Genomic DNA, 18,877 nt, shown 5'->3' with positions numbered 1-18,877 from the left:
AAACTGGACACATTCCCCTACGAGTACATTCAGCGTTAGGGTTTGCAATATCACGTGAACATCCTCCATTCCAAAATTGATTCCTCCATAGTTCTCCTCTAGAATTTTCCACAGGGGTCCTTCATGGATTTCCCAAGACCCGGTGGGAGCCTACGCGTGAGGAGTGTGGATGCGCTCGCAAGTATGTCGTACGCTGCAAAGAAAAGTCCTGTCTTTCCGTCGCGCGGGGAAGAAAGAAAAACGGTGCCGTACTTACCACCTTGAGCAACCCCCCTCGCTCAAACACATTTCGACGGGAAGGTGAAGTCCTCCGCGGAATGCCTCCACAAGAAGCACCAACAAGAATGGAGCAATGATCCGTCCATAAGCCAGAGTCAATTCAAGCAATGATGTAGGTATCCTATAAGCAAGCCTGAGCAGCTCTGAAGCATGCTCGCGACTTTACCTTTGGTGAAGATGAGGAATCCTTCCAGCAAATCCCAGCGCTGTTGGAAAGAATGATGGACTCGAATTCAACTACGTACTACCGATAGGAAGCTAAGGACGGCTCTTTTGAGCGAATATTTATACTGGCCCAACTACAGAGGCATTTCGTTACTGCCTCTTCATCGCACTCAATTTATTTGGAGGAATCGCTGGGACCTGCGGGCGTTGTTGCGGTGGCGCTGAACGGAAAGAGCCAGATTTTGCCTCTAGCTTGGGCCATTGTGCCATCGGAGTCGGAAGACAACTGGAGGTTCTTCTGTCAACATTTCCGCTAGGTAAACGACGAAACAGTTATCGCGGTCATATCTCGATAAGAGCTTGGAGGATAGGCGCCTCCCGAACATTCGATAGCCATGGTGAGTTCATAGATTCGACAATATTAGACGTGACGTGGGGATTGCATTCCGCGCCCACGTTTCGACCCGAATGTTATCGAGGTGATCAAACACTCGCTTTCGCGATCTGCTCCCTTCAGATTGCTTTGTGAACGGAGCTTTGACTGCTCGCCTGTACAACTTTCGGACCTCGGCGCTGTTAGAGTTTGCAGCAATTTCTGCCTTAGACCAGCGCCACTCGATAGGGCTAGGGCCCCTTGGGCACATAACCCACATTACATACTTGTTTTCGTCCTCTCTGCACTCCCTTCTTTCTGTATATTCAATGTCTTGAATGAGACTTGCACTAGATTGGCGGCCTATTCTAGTAGCTGTGCCTACTAGTCTTGAGGTCATAACAGTCGCCGGGTTGGAAACTCTTCACCATGTTCTCGGCTAAGTGCTGAGCACAATGGGTGCGGCAGGCATTGAGAAGCTTGCCGCGCACCGTAGGCTCCAAACCCTTCGCTCTTATCGATATATGACCGCGATGACTGTTTCGTCGTTGACCGCGCGGAATGCCGCCTCGAAATATTGACAGAAGAACCGCCCGTTGTCTTCCGATTCCGGGCACAATGGCCCGAACTAGAGGCAAAATCTGGCTCTTTCCGCCCAGCGCCACCGCAACAACGGCCGCAGGTCCCAGCGATTCCTCCAAATAAATTGAGTGCGATGAAGCGACGGCAGTAACAAAATGCCTCCGCAGTTGGGCCATGCGCGATAAATAGTCGCTCACAAGAGCCGTCTTTTGCTTCCAATCGGTGGTATGTGGTTGATCCGACTCTATCATTCTCCTCAGCAGCGCTGGGATATCCAGGAAGGATTCACCTCCTCATCGAAGGCAGAGTCGCGAGCATGCTTCAGAGCCGCCCAGGCTTGCTTATGACCATTGGATACCTACATCATTGCACTTTCCCTTTTGAATAGCCTGGATTGACTTCGGCTTATCGACGGATCATTGCTGTAGTCTGTTGGTGCTTATCGCGGAGGCGATCCGCGGAGGACTTCACCTTCCAGTCGAAATGTGTTTCGGGGCCAATGATTCTGCCCTGAAGTGGTGAGAAAATTCTAGAGGGGCTATCGTGGAAATATATCACGTAACGTACACCGTACGGAGAATTTCGATCCCGAGACGGGTGGTGATGATAAATTAAATACCTACTCGTACTCGTATCGTACACGACTACACGCCAAGTTGACTGTACACGACTGGGGATGGGGGGAAGGGGGGCCCGAGCAAATAACCTATACAATACGTGTACTGTACGGAGTACGGTGTACTGATACGGAGTATGTAGATTGTAGGCTGATATACATTTTGCACCGTAGAAAGCAAAGAAGAAAAAAAAAAAAAAAGGGAATATATATCTAACTACGGAGTACTCCGTAAGTACTATTAACCTAGTTGTTATCGTGGCCAGGAGAGTGCGAAGACTTTGAGAAAGGAGTACGAGTACTTACTCGTACGTCAATCATCCGCGAAAATTTGCCTAGGTAAGTTTACACTTTACTCCTTAAAGTACGTCCGTAGGTTGATTCAGAAGAGGGGTGTGCATAAGTTATCGGACAAGGCTAGCGGCAAACAAAACCCACCAAAAGGCACCAAGCTACCTAAGGTAGGATAGGATAGATCCTTTAGCGTTTAGCGCAGGACGTAGGATCATCAATGAAATGAATGCCCGGGTCGCCCAATTGTGTGAATCGCACACTCTCTTTCACCTTTCTGTTATTGTCGTCGCTTTTTTTCATACCATCCTATCCCATCAGTCTACTGACTTCTTCCTTCGTTTTCAACTGAGTCGCAGAACCTGACCCTCCTTCGATCTTGGCTGGTCGTGGCGCCTTCGAACACGCCGAAGCCCCCTCTTTCGTTTCGGATCTGCTCCCGAAAACAAACGCCGCCATCCCCCCGTTGCTCCTACACGATCACATTCCTTTCATAAACATCTCGCTCAATCAAGCCTGTTCGACTTCGTCAGAGCGAGTTCGAGGAGGGAGGTCGGCGGACGGGCCATACAAAGACAACCCTCGCAGAGACTGCGATTTCAGGGGCATTCATTCATCCGATTCCTGTTGTACATCTATTATGAGAAGGCGGTCAATCCGTCTCTAGTCGACCCGCACCGACCCATTTCGGTCAGGAGAGATCTTGGCTCGCTCGTTATTTTAAATTTGCCGTCAATTGACGAACCGACACTCTTTTCGAGCTGCCGTCGCTCGCGGCTGGTCCGAGGAGCGCGCGCTATTGCAATCGATTTTCGACCTGTCGCTCATGAACCGCCAACATGGGCTGTTGCGGAGAGCGGGAAAAACTCCCTCCGACTACTCTGGAGCAAACATGGGACTACATCGTAAGGATCGTCTCTCCTTCTGGTATCTATCCCGACTGACTCGCGTGAAAGAATCTCAATGATTTCTATGCTACTTCGTGCTTTACTATGTTCTCATACTTCATGGTCTGGGTATTTGGGCTGATCTCACTCGCTGTGTATGGCGTCGACTACTTTTACTGCCGTCAATCTCTTGGCCTTCTCACGATGGGCTAGTCAAATCCAGCCCACTATCCCGTTTCAAGTATCGAGATGGATCTTCGCCGCATGCATTATCGCGTCGTTTGTCCTCCTCGGATTTCGATGGATTCACACGATCCGTGTCATACGTTCCGGGAGCATTGCCGAGAGTTACCTGGATCCGCTGGCCGTTCGTGTCCAGAGTATGCGCATTGGGAGAGGCCGAGGCTACAGGCGATTCTTGGTCTTTGCGGAGTTGACGAAAAGCAAAAAGGGGGCGGACTATGTGGCCCTGTTTGCTTACTTCTCATTTGAGGCCTGGATGCGTGTCCTCTTCGCCGACGGCCCGCGACAGGTTGTCAACGCCATCACCCTTTACTCCGTCATGAAATTGGACTTGATACCTGAAGGGGAGCATGCGGCTCCCGAGGGCACGTCCCCAGTAGTCCAGTTTTTCATCAACGTGAAGGCGCTTGCAGATCACAACAACCTCCAGGCCGTGATTCTCTTCGGTATGCTTTTCACGCTGGTCATCTGGGTGATCTCTGTTCTGAGTCTCGCGGTATCCGTCGTGCTATACCTGATCTTTCTGTGGCACCACATTCCCAGCGAGGATGGATCCCTCAAGCGGTATTGCCGGCGGAAAATTAACCGGCGACTGGAGCGAATCGTGCTCGAGAAGACGAATAGAGCGTTGGCAAAGAATGATAATATTGTTTTGAGAGAACGGAATCAGACATTTCAGTCTGGCGAAGAACTCAAGCCAATCAAGGCAGCGCCTACCTTGCCTTCTGTGGCGGATCTTGAACTTGGCACGAAGCCGGCTGCGTCTGTCTCAGTGACTTCTCTGTCTCGGCAGACAAAGCAGACATCGCTTCCTTCCTACAGTTCACAGGCTGGAAAGGGGACACTGAATCAACAGCCGACGCTACCGAGATTGAATCCAGAGCCACCTTTGCCTGAGAATTCTGCGTCCGATTCAAGCCGACTGCTTTCCAACGCCGCCCCGATGGGATATAGCCCTCTCGACTCGAATAATCAACCATTGCCGCCCGTCCCTCCTTCATCATTAAATCCGGCGGTTTTCAAAGAAAACAGTTGCATTCCCGGTCACGCTCGTATGGAAAGACCAGGGTATCACTCTCCGATGGCCGGTAACAAGGGTCATCCTTACCCTCAACGGTCAGCCACGACTGGCGACATCTCTACCGACCCGAACGGAACATTTAGTCCTGTTGGAAACACTCGATCCTATAGTCCAGCTGGTACTTTCATGCCAGAATATTCTTCCATGGCAACTCCGGAGCACATTTACGCGCCGTATGAGAAGCGTCCCGGCAGCGCTCGACCGCCACCGCCCTTGCATACGAGGAATCTTTCGCAGTCCAGCCGTGCCGGGTACGCGCCGTTTCCAGCGAGCGCTGCGAGTCGTGGTGGCATGCGAGCGGAGGATGTCCCGCGGGCTGGGACGGCATCTCCGGCGACCATGCGGAGACCGAATCGACCGCCCCGACAGCCACCTTCAAATGAATACGACTACGACCCATTATCGTATTACGGCAGCGCGCGTTGACCGCTGTATATAAGCTCAATTGGCGCTGGTCGCTGTCATGCCTCCTTCAATTTCTGTACAGATACCCAAAGCGCACCGAGTGCAGCAGCATCATTCGTCACCGAGACTAGATCTCGAATAATCTTCGTGATTATGTATGGATGAGATTTAATGATAGTGATACCCTTTTCGAATGAAGGAGAGCTTCTTTTTGTGACCTTGGAACCGTGGCATTATTTTTTTTAATCACATTATCACAATAGAGGTACAACCTTGGACTCATGCTTGCCAAATATGCGTGGTGGACCTTACACAAGGTTTCCACGTAGGGCTTGTTCACGCTCAATTGCCTCAAACAGGGCCTTGAAGTTTCCAGCGCCGAACCCAGAGAAATTGTGTCGTTGAATGATCTCAATGAACACCGTTGGACGATCCATTAGATGCTGTGAAGCCTTGTCAGCTACAATCTGTCCCACGAAACGTCGATGAGTGACAGCTCACCTTGGTGAACAGTTGCAACAGATAACCACCCTCATCAAAGTCGATCAAAAGGTTCAACCTCTTGATCTCTTCCCAGTCCTCCTTTGGCATCATTCCGGCTTTCTTCAGTCTCTTCCACATGTCTTCATAGTATGTTGGAGGCACACTGACGAATTCCATGCCTCGAGCACGAAGGTTGGAGATGGCGGAGATGATATCGTCGGTCAACAGAGCGATATGTTGCACGCCCGGACCGTCGTAGAAGTCGACATACTCTTCGATCTGAGATTTCTTCTTCCCGTGTGCAGGCTCGTTGATGGGCATCTTCACAATGTCATTGTCGCTGGACATGACGATGGACTTGAGAGCAGAGAACTCCCTAACATTGGGTCAGTATGTCATCGTTTATTGAAAACAAAGGCGACATACGTGCAGATCTGCTTGTCGTCAACAGACCAAAAGCGGTGGAATCCAAGCACTTTCTCGTAACTAGACCGGTCAGCATGATCCAGCGTTCGTCAGTCGGCGAAAGGTTGAACATACTATTCGCATGCCCGCTCCATCTCGTCCCAGTCTTGATTGCCAACACAGTGGTCAATCCTCCGCAGCTTGACATCGGGAAGAATCTTCGAGATCGGGTCCACTGAATCAACCTCAGATCGGTATCCAGGGAGGAATGTGCCGCGGTAGGCACTGCGCTCAACAAGAGTATGTGTGGTGTCGCCATACGTCCGGATGGTGGCCACCTTGACCTCTCCATGCTCATCACTCAGGGTCTTTGGCTCTGACACGATTCTCGCTCCATTTGCAGCAGCGGCCGAGAACACTGCATCGACGGAGTCAACCTGGAAGGCGACATCCTTGACACCATCACCATGCTTCTCCAGATGTGCATGGATCTCTCGGACGAGGTCCTGTTCTTCAGGTGGCAACTGTGCTAGTTTTTCCGGGTTCAGGGAACGCAGTGGCGAGGTGAGGACAAAGGTGATATCGCCGTTTCGCACCACATGGGAACACACGCTCCGGCATCCCGTCTCCAGCCCGCGGTATGCGATCAACTTGAACCCCATGCGCGTGATGTAGTACGATGCGGCCTGTTTGGCGTTGCCAACGTACCAGTGCACGTGGTCATAGCCACGGTAGCTGGATAGATCGTTGGCGACGGCCGTCGTCTGGGGGGAATCTGAAATCGCAGAGGGTGCCATCTTGGTAAACTCTGACCTTGTGTGCTTGCAACTGTTCGACCCGGACGGCGAGAGGCCTTCTTAATATGTATCAGCGTCATCTGACCTCGCTTTCCGAGTTATCCGTTCGGTGCCAGCCATATCCGTCTCTGTTACTGCTTTGTCTTCGTAAACGGAGTATCTGACAGGTCGCAATGGAGCTCATCGGCTACCGGCGGATATTGCAGGTATTAGGGCTGATGATGACGACAGGTAGGATTGCCGCAATTTACCGGTATTCGGCGGTACCGTACGGAGTACTTACATCCCCGCATTATCATATTACTGTACGAGAAATCAACATTCCGGGAAACTATCATCACGCAGTATGTAGTCCAAGACAATTGAAAGGTTGCTCCGGAAGCTTTTAAGGATCTTTACAAGTTGAAAATTTCCCTTGTGGACTAGGAGAACTGTGATTATGTACATTGGAATGTGTGAAGTTCGGTGAATCCATACCGTATGCGTATTCGAATTACGCAATCTGAGCTCCGGGGTGAAGTTCTCTCCTCAATCCCCTGTGAGCGGAAATCACCGGCGGTGCACGAAGGCAACATTCGGATGTCCCGTTGACCGTGGTTGACAGGGGTATCAAAAGCCAGCCATGTCTTCCTGATCAGAATCAGAGAAGATCATCTAGTTTTAGATTCCCAATCAACCAGCTCAATATGCCAGGAACAAAGTTCGCAACGCCGGATCCTTACGAGTATCTGGCCGGCTTCAACTCTTACCATGAGTACATCTCCTAGGATCCAGTCTATCGAGAATAGTATTGTGCTAATACAAGCAAAGGACCGAGGCCATCAAAGGTGCCCTGCCAGAAGGCCAGAATTCTCCTCAAAAACCAGCCTATGGTCTCTACGCCGAGAAACTCTCCGGAACCGCTTTCACAGCCCCTCGTGCTGAGAACAAGCAGTCATGGCTCTACCGTATCCTACCCTCTGTGAAACACTCGAATTTTGCGCCCTTGGATGACGGGACTTATCACACGCGGTTGAAGACCGAAACCGAAACCCTGCATCACATTCCGAATCAACTCCGCTGGGACCCCTTCGATTTCGACGAGACGGTCGATTGGGTCCATGGATTGCATCTGGTCGCCGGTGCCGGCGATCCGACGATGAAGAGCGGCTTGGGGGTGCTGCTGTATGCCGCCGGCAAGAGTATGGGAAATGAAGCCTTTTACTCTGCGGATGGCGATTTCTTGATCGTTCCCCAGCATGGTGTTCTCGACATCCAAACTGAACTGGGCAAGCTTATCGTTCGACCGAATGAAATTGCGGTGATCCCGAGGGGTGTTAAGTATATGCTCTCTCCCATTGTGCCAGTGTCTGTGGCTCGGCACATCGAAAGACTGACCAGTTTGCAGGTATCGAGTCACCCTCCCCGCGGGCCCCGTTAGAGGGTACATTTGCGAGCTTTATCAGGGCCATTTCCAACTTCCTGAGCTCGGACCTATTGGCTCCAACGGTCTGGCCAATCCGCGCGACTTCCAATGCCCTGTTGCAAGCTTCGACGATGAGCCGGAGCCAAAGGAATACCGCATTATCAGCAAGTTCAACAACTCTCTTTTCGTTGCCACGCAAGACCACACACCGTTCGACGTTGTGGCGTGGCATGGAAATTACTACCCTTTCAAGTACGACCTGGGTCGCTTTAATACCATCGGCACCATCTCCTTTGATCACCCGGATCCTTCGATCTTCACCGTCCTGACTGGCCCGAGCGCTGTACCTGGCACTGCCATTGCGGATTTCGTGATCTTCCCACCACGGTGGCTCGTGGCTGAAGATACGTTCCGTCCACCTTACTTCCACCGCAACTGTATGTCCGAGTTTATGGGCCTGATTTCGGGCGATTATGATGCCAAAGTTGGTGGTGGATTCCAGCCCGGCGGCGCCAGTTTGCATAATGTCATGAGTGCGCATGGCCCCGATGAGACTTCGTTCGAGAAGGCAAGTAATGCCGAACTGAAGCCGCAGAAGGTTGGCGAAGGCAGTCTGGCTTTCATGTTTGAGAGGTACGGCATCCCCCTCTATTTGACCGAATCCTCGAGTAAGTTCTTGCTGACATCATACGCAGTTCTCTGATGCTCGGTGTGTCGGAATGGGGACTCAAGACATGCAAGAAAGTGCAAGAGAATTACAATGCAGAGAGCTGGGGCGGCTTCAAGAGGCACTTCAAGAATCCAAAGAACAGCAACTAAGTTTTGTACTAGCTACGTTGTTATCTTCTGAAGGAAGCTCTATGTAGCCATAACGAATGAAATTGTCAAAAGCATGGAGTTCTCAATGAGAGAAGACTTGATATCAAAGCATCTACCCCAACCCAAATCATGAACTCATCATTCGCAATAGCACCACACATCCTTGCCTAAGGATCCGACCTGAGTTTGTACTGCCATCTCATTCATCTGAACGGAGCTCTACTCTAGGAATCGCAACAAATATCATTATGGCAAAGCACTTTCGAATAGAACACACTTGACATTGGCATTATACACTAACCCAAATCATGAACTCAACATCTCTTTCACAATAGCACCACACATTTTCGCGTAAGGATTCGTCCTCACACTCAACTGCTTCGCCACCTCGTTCCCATACTGCCCACCAAGGAAGAAATCGCGACTGGCCATCTCCTCCAACTCATCTTGCGAGTATCCAGAAGCAATCTGTTCCGGACCACCTTGAACAGCATCCTTTGTGTCCTTACGCAGCCTTGCCGCACGCAAAAGGATGTATCCGCGATGTGTGTAAGAATCAGCCAGGACCTTTGCGCGGGTCGATGGAACCGGCTTGGGACGGGAGGAAGAAGAGAAAGACTCCGACGAAGAAGCGTAATGGATCGCAGTGCTTAAGTCGGAGAAGATATCCGTAGCAACAGACCTATTCTCGGGGTAAAATAGGGCCGCCGCTTCATCGCTGTCCGTGGAGTTCCCATCCGAGCGTTTTGGTTGAAGAAGAAGACGTCGTGCTTGTGCTCGGTTCGCATATGCCGATGCGTAGGTTGGACGTTCCTCAATCAGCGCCGTAAGCGCGGCGATGCCTTCCCGGATGCTTGTTTCGGGATCCTGTGGCGAGGGGGAGTTGACCTGGCGGATGGCGGCGACCTCGCGGCTTTTGAGCGACTGGAGATCTTCATCGCTTATGTCGTTGTATGCAGGGAGTGAAGGGTCTACTTGCACTGATGATGATGGCGGTTGCGTAGGGGGTGAGTCTGAGTCGAAGAGAGCTTGCAGCACGGCTGCATCGTTGGATGAGAGATTCGTGGGGGTCTGGGAGACCGCCGTTGCGAGCGACATTTTTGTTTTGTTCCGAGTCGGATTCAAGTCTCGCAGCCCGAGGATATCAGTTGTCAATTATTCACGACTATCTAATGGCTAGAGTGATGGATGGGTACTGTTTTGATGGAGGTATTATTGATATCTTGAGAGGTGTACTCCATATGCTTGGACGGTTCGGCTGTTCACGGGCCGCGGATAGCCACTTCCGTCGTCAACCATCTGTACGGAGTACTCCGTAGTACTTTCTTGCTATCTTGCTACACATACGAAGTACACAATGGCCAGAAAACAAACAAGATCAAAACTCGTGTTTATTAACCGCCTAGTCTTCCAACATGGCCTGCGAATGAAGAATATGTACCCTCATACGGGGGACCCTCTATGTCCGATTTCGGCTTATGCATTTAGGGCCTCAGCAATTATCTTTGCACTGATTGTATGGAGGATTCGCCAAAATCGAGATGATTTCGTGTCAATCAAAAACCAGTATTATCAAAACAGTACCAATCTCTTTTTACTATGAACCCACAGCCGGCAACACAGTTCCTACACACTCCCCAAACCCGACATATGCCCCTTCGCTCCCCGCAATGGCCCGCAATGTCACCTCGTCACCATCCACCAAGAAAACCCGCTTAGACCCATCAGACAATGTGACCGGCTCTTTGCCGCCCTTGGTCTGCTCCAGCAAGCATCCCTCGGTCCCGGGCTCTCCGCCGGAAATGGTCCCACTGCCGAGGAGATCGCCAACCTGGAGGTTGCATCCGCCGATTGTATGATGGGCGATCATTTGCGGGAATGAATACAACAGGTTTTTGGCGTTTGTGGTCGCGATGCGCGTCTTGTCCGTTGCTCCGGCGGGCCGCAACTCAACCTCCAGACGGATGTCGTATGCGTTATTGACTTTCTTCTCCCTCAGATACGGGAGGATGCTTTCCCGGTTTCCAGGTTCAAGGCCTTGAGTTCGGAAAGGCTCGAGCGCATCAATGAGAACAACCCAAGGGGAAATGGAAGTCGCAAAATTCTTCGCGTTAAACGGTCCCAGAGGGACATATTCCCATGCTTGGATATCTCGCGCAGACCAATCGTTCATCAAGACCAGCCCGAAGATGTATTCTTCCGCATCGTCAATAGACACTGGTTGGCCCAAGCTGTTGCTTCGGCACACAAACGCGGCAAGTTCCAGTTCAAAGTCCAGCCATCTGCTTGGGGAGAGAAACGGCTCTCCAGTACCTGCCATAGGATTTTCGAGAACCTGGCCACGAGGTCTCACCACTGGGGTTCCAGACACCACAACGGATGACGCTCGGCCGTGGTAGCCAACAGGTAGATGTTTGTAGTTCGGCTGGAGTGGGTTTGAAGGACGAAGCATGGACCCGATGTTAAGTGCGTGATTCAGGCCAGCGTAGAAATCGGTATAGTCCCCGATCTTGAGCGGCAGATGATTTTTGATGTCCTTCAATGGAACAAGCGCTTCTTGTAGGAGAGCCTTATTTTCCTTCAGCGCCCCCGGATAGGGCGTGTTGTCTTCGAAGACTTCTCGCAAGTATTGCCGGACCTGGCGATGAATCGACCGGCCCAACGCGGCAAAAGCATTCAAAGTGCTCTGATGAAAGACGTCAAGATGTGGGTGAATGCACGGCAAATGTTCGAAGCCATTCGCTTTGGCAAACACGGAGAGATTGAGCGCATAGTCGCCGATGGCGATTGCAGGCACAGGCTCTGAGGCGGCCTTTGTAGATATGATTCCGAAAGGGATATTGGCAAGAGAGAAGGGAGAGGTTGGTGAGATATCAAGCCACGACATGCTGACAGATGCCTGTGCAATGGATAAGATTTAGGCTTTGGTTGTTGACATGGGCGATCGTGTGCTTAAGTAGGTAGTGTTCAAAAACAAAACCAGGACGGGGGCGCACACTGATTTATGGACACCTCGGAGGCATGGTCGGAGGGATTAAGCTTCGATTCTACACATGTCGGCTGGCTACTTCTCGAACAACATACTCCGTAGTAGTACCACATTGGTTCCTACAACTATTCATGTTGTCCTCTAATATGGTTCATTGGAGCTGAAATGTTAAATCCGTCCCTCTATACAAACCATCATCGAATCTTCCCTATCTGTTGGCTGAGATTATGATACCATGGATTGCCCTCCGTTATGGCTTGTCTCTTTAGGGCGTAAATCGTCCGAGGTACTTATTTCCCACTACGAGTTGGTTGTCCGATCTATCCGTGATGGCGGGGATAGTACTATGTACTATTCTCGAGGTTCAAAGATTTTGGAGGGGTGAAGGCTTTTCCTGGATCTGGCAGGGTGTCTATCGGTCCGTGGTTTACCGCGTTTAGCCGCACACTGACACGATAAGATAAGCCTGGCCGGATCTGATTGGTTCCAGCACGAATCCTCACCAGGGCCCATCTGATTGGTTATGATCATCCTCAGCATAACCTATGCACTTTTAGCCGTCGTTGGGCGCAGGATAACACCGGAAAAATGCCTCTGGACCTACTGAGATTCAGCCGCTCGAATGCTTGAGAGCCGTGTTGGAACAAGGTGTTCTGTGGGATTATGGACATCGCACACCCACCGAGCCGCAATCCGCCAGAAAGAAGCCGAAATTACTTGCGTGCCTACAAGGCCTGTTTATCCTGCCGGCATAAGAAGGCTAGATGCGATGTCGGGAATGCCGGTCCTCCGTGTGCAAGATGCCGGAGGGAGCAGCGGCAGTGCGTTTTCAGCGAGAGAAGGTCTAGGACGAGAAATACAGCTGTGGGTACAGTACTATTATCTCCGCAGCCGAAGCATGGAGTAGCACCTGATTGACTGATGTTTTTCTAGACGAGTCTTCCATCGCTCCTCCAGAGAGACGGGTGATTCAAAATGGTTTGTCAGGATCTGGACACTCGGTATTGGATCCTCCGAATCAGGCTGGTGCGTCCTATGCTTCGTCGCCAGACACTCTTCGAAGTTCAATGATGCGCACGGTGGTGTCAAGTGGAAATGATGCATTGAATCTACTCTTCGAGGCTGCATCGCAGGCCAATACATCAACAGGTCGTCTTCATACATCTGCAAATGCACGTGCAGATCAATCCGATCTCTTGGACCAGGGACCGCATGTCTCGGCGGCAACCACAATCGGGACAAGTCCAGCGGCGCCTCCAGCAATTGAATTATCCAATTCAAATACGGATCTCCTGAAAGTATGGGGGACCTGTCGCTTCGTCAAAATTGGGTGGTTCACACCCAGCGAGGCTGTCACCTTCGTTGATAAGTGTGTATTCCAATTCAGTGACTGGTTCGAAATCCGAGCTAACATTTGCAAGATTCTTTGAAAACTTGTCCCCCTTGTCGCCTATCCTGACTGATTTCTACTCCAAACATGAGAATCATCACCTTCTAATTACGCGAGAACCTTTTCTGTGCTGCACGATTCTCATGATATCATCACGTTACCATGTATTGCCAGGAATTGGTGGCGCGTCTCGGAGTTTTTTTATCCATCATAGGCTCTGGCAGCACTGCCAAAGCTTGATCATGCGTCTGATGCTAGGTCAAGAGCGGTCATCGAATTGTAGCGCACGAACCGTTGGCACCATTGAGGCGTTGCTCTTGATATCGGAATGGCATCCTAGATCGCTCCATTTCCCGCCTGAGAGCGATGGATGGGACTCGGACATGGCTGTTGGTGCGGACGCAAACCTCGCACCGGACCAATCTACCCCGACAAACCAATGGCTCCAGGATGTAATTGAGCCAGCTCGGAGATCAGATCGCATGTCATGGATGCTACTTGGGTCGGCCTTCTCGCTCGCACATGAATTGGCAGTATTCGAGCCCGATGATCAAGAAGCGGAAACATCGCCAAACGATAACGACCCTCTCTCCGAGCTGAATAAGCTCCGCAAACAACGAGTGCAGTTACTACTCTACGTCTACATAAACCAACTTTCAGCTCGTATCGGCTGCAAATCCCTCATGCCCCAGCACCCAAGCCGAGTGGTCGCCGGAGGAAGCGCTTCTATTACTGACAGGCCCGAATGGATAGCTTTCATGAACGCATGGATTGAGTTGACGTTGCTGGCGAAATCTGTCAGTGATATGCTTTCACCATCGGTTTTGATTGCAAAGGAGCAGTTACGCAGTGGCCGCTATGTTGGATTGCTGGACCATTTCCGGCCCTTGCTCGACCAATGGAAGAGCAGGCATCTGGATCTCACAAGTCTCGGATCCAACTTCTACAACATCCTTTGCATAGAGTACCAATATGTACGCGTCTTTACGCATTCCTTCGGACTGCAGGCAGTCGTTGAGCGAGCACTAGCGGATTCCACCATGGACGGAGAAGCAGATGAAATGGGGCCCGTGAATATTGACAACATAGACTACGAATTCATTCAAGAGGTCATCGATGGGTCCTGCCAAATCCTCGAAAAGGTGATCGAGTTGGCACGCACCGATCAGCTTCGTTTTTCTCCAGTGCGCATCTTCCTCAGGGTGACGGCTTCATCCATCTTTCTCCTGAAGGCTCTTAGTTTGGGTGTCCGCCAGGCCAAATTGCAAGAGTCGTTGGATGTTCTCGAGCGGGGCGTCCAGGCACTTCGATCTAATATCCTCGATGATGTGCATCTTGCCTCACGATATGCAATGTTGCTGGAAGTGCATATCTCCCGACTACGTCGGAACTTGATTGCCTCTGCGAAAGCCCCTGGTCTGAGCGCTGGCTTCAGCACCAGAACTTCATCCGCACCACCCCGAAACAGGAACGGCGATCGCCCTGAAAGACTCTCGGATAACACATCGACACCAACTGATAACGTCAACTTCGATGCTGACGGGGATTGGCTGTTCTCACTCCCCTTTGACCCTTCCATGGCCCCATTCAGACCAAATGGTGGACAGCTATCCGCATTTGATGAAGGTACTTTGGATTTTCTTTGGAACCTTCCTGGATAATAATAGTAGGAGGGCGCACAAACAAATTGTTTGCATACGAATCAAGCATTGGAAGGGCCTCCAAGGCCTCATGAAACATCATGATAGCATGCAACATGGGGTACGGCAAGTGTCTTCGCTCCGTACTTTTTGATAACGGGTACCTAGCATATTACATGGTACTGCATCTATCCGTCAAAGATTTACCTCATATAACTAGTTATACTCCGTAGATTAACTCATGTTAGTGTGGTACGGCAAGTATCCACTGAAGGTACTGCAGATTTCCAGAGTGCAGGATCTGGAATGAGTTAACCAGCATGGGTACTAGTTACTTATATCAGGAATAGCGTGAACCCGAACAGACCAATGGCCATCCTTCGTGCCTGGGTTGCCATCCAGCAATCAATCAGCATCCGATTGTGCATGAGCTGCAAGCCGAACTTCTCAGATTTGTTCGAGGTTTATATGGCTGGGGAGCTATTGAGGACCCTGGCGGACGGTGGACTTGGGATTTTTCAGAGTCTGTGCTATTTGCCTGCTACTGGTAGGCTACTGTCGGAGAGTTTGGCATCCTCGGACCGCAGAGCTGGAACGAATGACGATCCAACGACGATCGAATCAGCAACTAGCAGACGTTCCTCTCATTTCAGAAGCACAGGCGTCGCCTCTCCCTTCTTTTTGATTGGAACGAATCCGGATCGATTCGATTGGCTGCAACCGTGATGCGATGTGAAATGCAACAGACAGAGAAGCTCGCTCGAGTTCCTTTCACGGCTTGATGCGAAATCATGGCTCCAGATGCACAGGAGAACGGAAACGAGAAAACCGGAAGGATGCCCGGAGAACCTTCGCGTTTGGTTCTGGCCGACCTAGGTACTGGTCCAAATAGTTCCTCCGCCGTCGTGAATGGAGGCAAATTATACGAGGAAGAAGCGCAACGGGAATGGGAGAAGCTGGCACCGATCCTGCGCGAGAACGGTGGTGATCGGGAACGGTTGCCTGTACTGGATACTCCCGTGACCCCTGCCAAGGACGCTTCGTCGAGCCAGTCGAATACATCGATCACAAGAAAATTGCCTCAAGACTCCTGTCCACGGCCAGGAGTCGTACGGAGACCGTCGCTAGACAGAATCCGAGACTCCAAGGCCTCTTTAGATTCGACTCCGGCACGAGCTGTGCCGACATGCCTCGATGATAATGGCACTTCCACAGCCGCCACCGGACATGCACGGAGCCGCCATGCTCAGAGACACACGATTAGTGAGCATGTTCATGATGGGCTGAGTCGCCGAGCGAACAAAGCGCTCGAAGACCCTCCAGAGTTTCTGCTTGCAGCCGATGATCCACCAACGCATGCGGTTGCTCGCCGTCGGCCTGCAGTTCCTCGCATCGCGTCTAGTCCTGTGCTTACTCCTCGACGGAACTCCGTCAACGATGAGCAGCGGGCCACAACGTCGAAAAAAGAGCCTCCGGGTCCCACCGCCACAGATTGGAAAGATCATAATGCAACCGGACAACCTACGGAGCGGATTCCGTCGCCAATGCCACAATCAATTCCTCTTCCGCCATTGTCGATTCCAACATACCTCCAACTGGAGCTCTCGTCGGAACGCCCATCACGTTTATATATCCATCGATCTGCCACAGCAGATTTTCCGTACGAGTCATCCCAAGTGAAAATGGAGAGACTGATCAATTTCCTCGTGCTACCGCTCGCTTTGGAACAGGTCCTCTGGTTTGGAGCCCTGACTTGTCTAGATGCTTGGCTATATTTGTTCACCATTCTCCCTCTCCGATTTGCAAGGGCATTGTACATATTAATGTCATCCTGGGCCATCAATTTGAATGCCGAGATTCGGTTTGTCTGCGGTTTCATCATCGAAGGTGTCGGCAGGGTTTATAGGCGGCAGTTTGAAGCCAAGGGCGGATCGCTGGAGACCAAGCAGACACCGAAAGCGTCATCATCACGAAGGAAAGGTCATTTCATATCTGGTCCAGAAGGTAGGCCAAGGGCCAAGTCAGATCTGTCGCGACGGTCACGGCAGTCGTCTGCGCATAAACACCGCCGACAGAAGTCAGTGCCGTCTGCATTGTTGCCAGACGACAAGGCAGATATTTTGAAGGGCCTTCTCACGATCGCAACCTGCATCGTTCTGATGCGGTTCGACGCAAGTCAGATGTACCACTGGATTCGGGGTCAAGCAGCCATCAAGCTGTATGTTATTTACAATGTCCTCGAGGTTGGGGATCGTCTCCTGTCGGCTATTGGGCAAGACGTTCTTGAATGCCTGTTTTCGAAAGAAGCGTTGGAACGGAAGCCAAATGGCCGGAGCAAAATCCTGCGGCCCTTCTGGCTTTTCCACCTCGCCTTGGCTTATACTGTTTTACATGCGATGGCCCTTTTCTACCAGGTCATTACCCTGAATGTGGCCGTCAATTCGTACTCCAACGCGCTGATTACACTGCTTCTCTCCAATCAATTCGTGGAGATCAAGTCGACAGTGTTCAAGAAATTCGAGAAGGAGAACCTGTTCCAGCTCACATGTGCAGATGTGGTTGAGCGATTTCAGTTGTGGCTGATGCTGACCATAATCGCGTCTCGAAATATCGTCGAGACGGGAGTGTTCACTTCGTGGTTCAGTTTGGGATCTCTAAAGGATCAAGCGGTGGCCAACACAAACAACACTCCCCTGGCTACGCCTCCGAAGACATCCTCATCGATACTGCCGCAATCTTTTACACTTTTTCCATCCTCGCTGCTGGCATCACTTAGTGGGGCGAACTCGATTCTCCCGACAATGGCGCAAGTCCTCGGTCCTTTTTTGATAGTGCTAGGGTCAGAGATGCTAGTAGACTGGCTGAAGCATGCATACATCAACAAGTTCAACAACACGCGCCCGACGATTTACGGGCGCTTCTTGGACGTTCTTGCCAAAGACTATTATGTCCATGCGTTTGCGGACCAGAACCTCACACGTCGACTGGGACTGCCGGTCATCCCCCTTGCATGTTTGTTCTTCCGCGTGTCCGTTCAGACGTACCAGATGTTCCTTGCGTCATGTTTGCCAACGCCCTCGGGGCCGATGCAAGACAGGCCTACTCTGTCGACCATCCGCGAGCAATATTCAACGACAGCAGGACCTTTTCCGTCGACAACGCCCCACCGAATGTCGTCGTTGATGTCGTCTTCAATTGACCGTATCTCATCCATTCTCAGTCATGCAATCCCATCACCAGCCCACAGCGTGACATTGTTCACGATTCTATTCGTATTAATCAGTTACGTGATTCTCCTCCTGGCCAAATTGGGCATGGGCATGGCCTTGCTCTCCATGTCCCGTGCGCGGTACAAGGCGATGAAAGATCGCGAGCGCGAGTATGAGTCATTGCAAGCCAAAAAGCCCACTGCTGAGTCACATGTGGTGGAGGGGCATCGACGTGTTGGTGGTTGGGGTACGGTAGAAGTCAATGACGACAAGCGTCGATGGATCTATGTCGACGATCCCAACGGACTCCGCAAGTTACGGGAGCGCGAAGAGAGAGACCGCGCTGCGGGCCGGGGGAGTCATGGGATCGCCCCCTTTGAAGGAGTGAAACGATACGAGATGGCGGCGAAGCGGATATGGTGAGAACCACGGTGTACAGCTGTACATTATGCGATAGGCCAATATAGGTATAATCCACTTGACATTCCAACCTATGGCCAATCTCTACTGAATTTTGAGCAAAACCAAAAGTCTCGGATAATTCTCCATCGCATCAGCAAGCACGAGGCAAGAGCATCCCGAATAACTCGATAACGGATGCTAACAGGGCCACTGAACGTTCTTAGTTCGTTCAACCCGTTCATATCGAACCAATGTTTTTCCTTCATTCCTGAGTACTCACATTCTGCGGGGCAGATCGAGTACCTCCTCCTGAGGGTAGTATTAGTGACTGCAACGTATCTTTTACTTAGCCTTGAGGTTCGTTAACGGTGGACCAAACTGCCAGGGGTCTACAAAACCCGGTCTCGATCAATCTA

The 18,877-nt window shown here is 51.2% G+C and overlaps 7 protein-coding genes across 7 annotated transcripts; 5 read left to right on the top strand and 2 right to left on the bottom strand.

The window, feature by feature from the left end:
* Positions 1 to 3,145: 3,145 nt before the first annotated feature.
* On the top strand, positions 3,146 to 3,406 carry VTN31DRAFT_2489 (uncharacterized protein; the record flags this gene model as incomplete). The annotated part of the gene is made up of 2 exons (XM_069402662.1): positions 3,146 to 3,211; positions 3,263 to 3,406. 2 exons carry the CDS (start codon positions 3,146 to 3,148, stop codon positions 3,404 to 3,406), a joined length of 210 nt encoding a protein of 69 aa, XP_069261922.1.
* A 169-nt stretch (positions 3,407 to 3,575) lies between these two features.
* Positions 3,576 to 4,943, top strand: VTN31DRAFT_2488 (uncharacterized protein; the record flags this gene model as incomplete). The annotated part of the gene is made up of 1 exon (XM_069402661.1): positions 3,576 to 4,943. The coding sequence occupies one exon, from the start codon at positions 3,576 to 3,578 to the stop codon at positions 4,941 to 4,943; it is 1,368 nt and encodes a 455-aa protein (XP_069261921.1).
* A 287-nt stretch (positions 4,944 to 5,230) lies between these two features.
* On the bottom strand, positions 5,231 to 6,607 carry VTN31DRAFT_2487 (uncharacterized protein; the record flags this gene model as incomplete). The annotated part of the gene is made up of 4 exons (XM_069402660.1): positions 5,231 to 5,365; positions 5,424 to 5,781; positions 5,832 to 5,891; positions 5,946 to 6,607. 4 exons carry the CDS (start codon positions 6,605 to 6,607, stop codon positions 5,231 to 5,233), a joined length of 1,215 nt encoding a protein of 404 aa, XP_069261920.1.
* Positions 6,608 to 7,293: 686 nt separating this feature from the next.
* Positions 7,294 to 8,831, top strand: VTN31DRAFT_2486 (uncharacterized protein; the record flags this gene model as incomplete). Its single annotated transcript, XM_069402659.1, has 4 exons — positions 7,294 to 7,361; positions 7,418 to 7,927; positions 7,995 to 8,645; positions 8,708 to 8,831. The coding sequence occupies 4 exons, from the start codon at positions 7,294 to 7,296 to the stop codon at positions 8,829 to 8,831; spliced, it is 1,353 nt and encodes a 450-aa protein (XP_069261919.1).
* A 306-nt stretch (positions 8,832 to 9,137) lies between these two features.
* VTN31DRAFT_2485 (uncharacterized protein) lies at positions 9,138 to 9,929 on the bottom strand (the record flags this gene model as incomplete). The annotated part of the gene is made up of 1 exon (XM_069402658.1): positions 9,138 to 9,929. One exon carries the CDS (start codon positions 9,927 to 9,929, stop codon positions 9,138 to 9,140), a length of 792 nt encoding a protein of 263 aa, XP_069261918.1.
* Positions 9,930 to 12,483: 2,554 nt separating this feature from the next.
* VTN31DRAFT_2484 (uncharacterized protein) lies at positions 12,484 to 14,871 on the top strand (the record flags this gene model as incomplete). Its single annotated transcript, XM_069402657.1, has 3 exons — positions 12,484 to 12,688; positions 12,754 to 13,189; positions 13,242 to 14,871. 3 exons carry the CDS (start codon positions 12,484 to 12,486, stop codon positions 14,869 to 14,871), a joined length of 2,271 nt encoding a protein of 756 aa, XP_069261917.1.
* Positions 14,872 to 15,641: 770 nt separating this feature from the next.
* Positions 15,642 to 18,482, top strand: VTN31DRAFT_2483 (uncharacterized protein; the record flags this gene model as incomplete). The annotated part of the gene is made up of 1 exon (XM_069402656.1): positions 15,642 to 18,482. The coding sequence occupies one exon, from the start codon at positions 15,642 to 15,644 to the stop codon at positions 18,480 to 18,482; it is 2,841 nt and encodes a 946-aa protein (XP_069261916.1).
* Between the last annotated feature and the right edge of the window lie 395 nt (positions 18,483 to 18,877).

The sequence above is a fragment of the Thermomyces dupontii genome (assembly GCF_041956625.1).
Source record: "Thermomyces dupontii strain NRRL 2155 unplaced genomic scaffold VTN31scaffold_2, whole genome shotgun sequence".
In the NCBI taxonomy this organism is placed as follows: Eukaryota; Fungi; Ascomycota; class Eurotiomycetes; order Eurotiales; family Trichocomaceae; genus Thermomyces; species Thermomyces dupontii.
The sequence above is the reverse complement of the archived record's forward strand: the minus strand, read 5'-3'. Positions and strand labels throughout refer to the sequence as shown.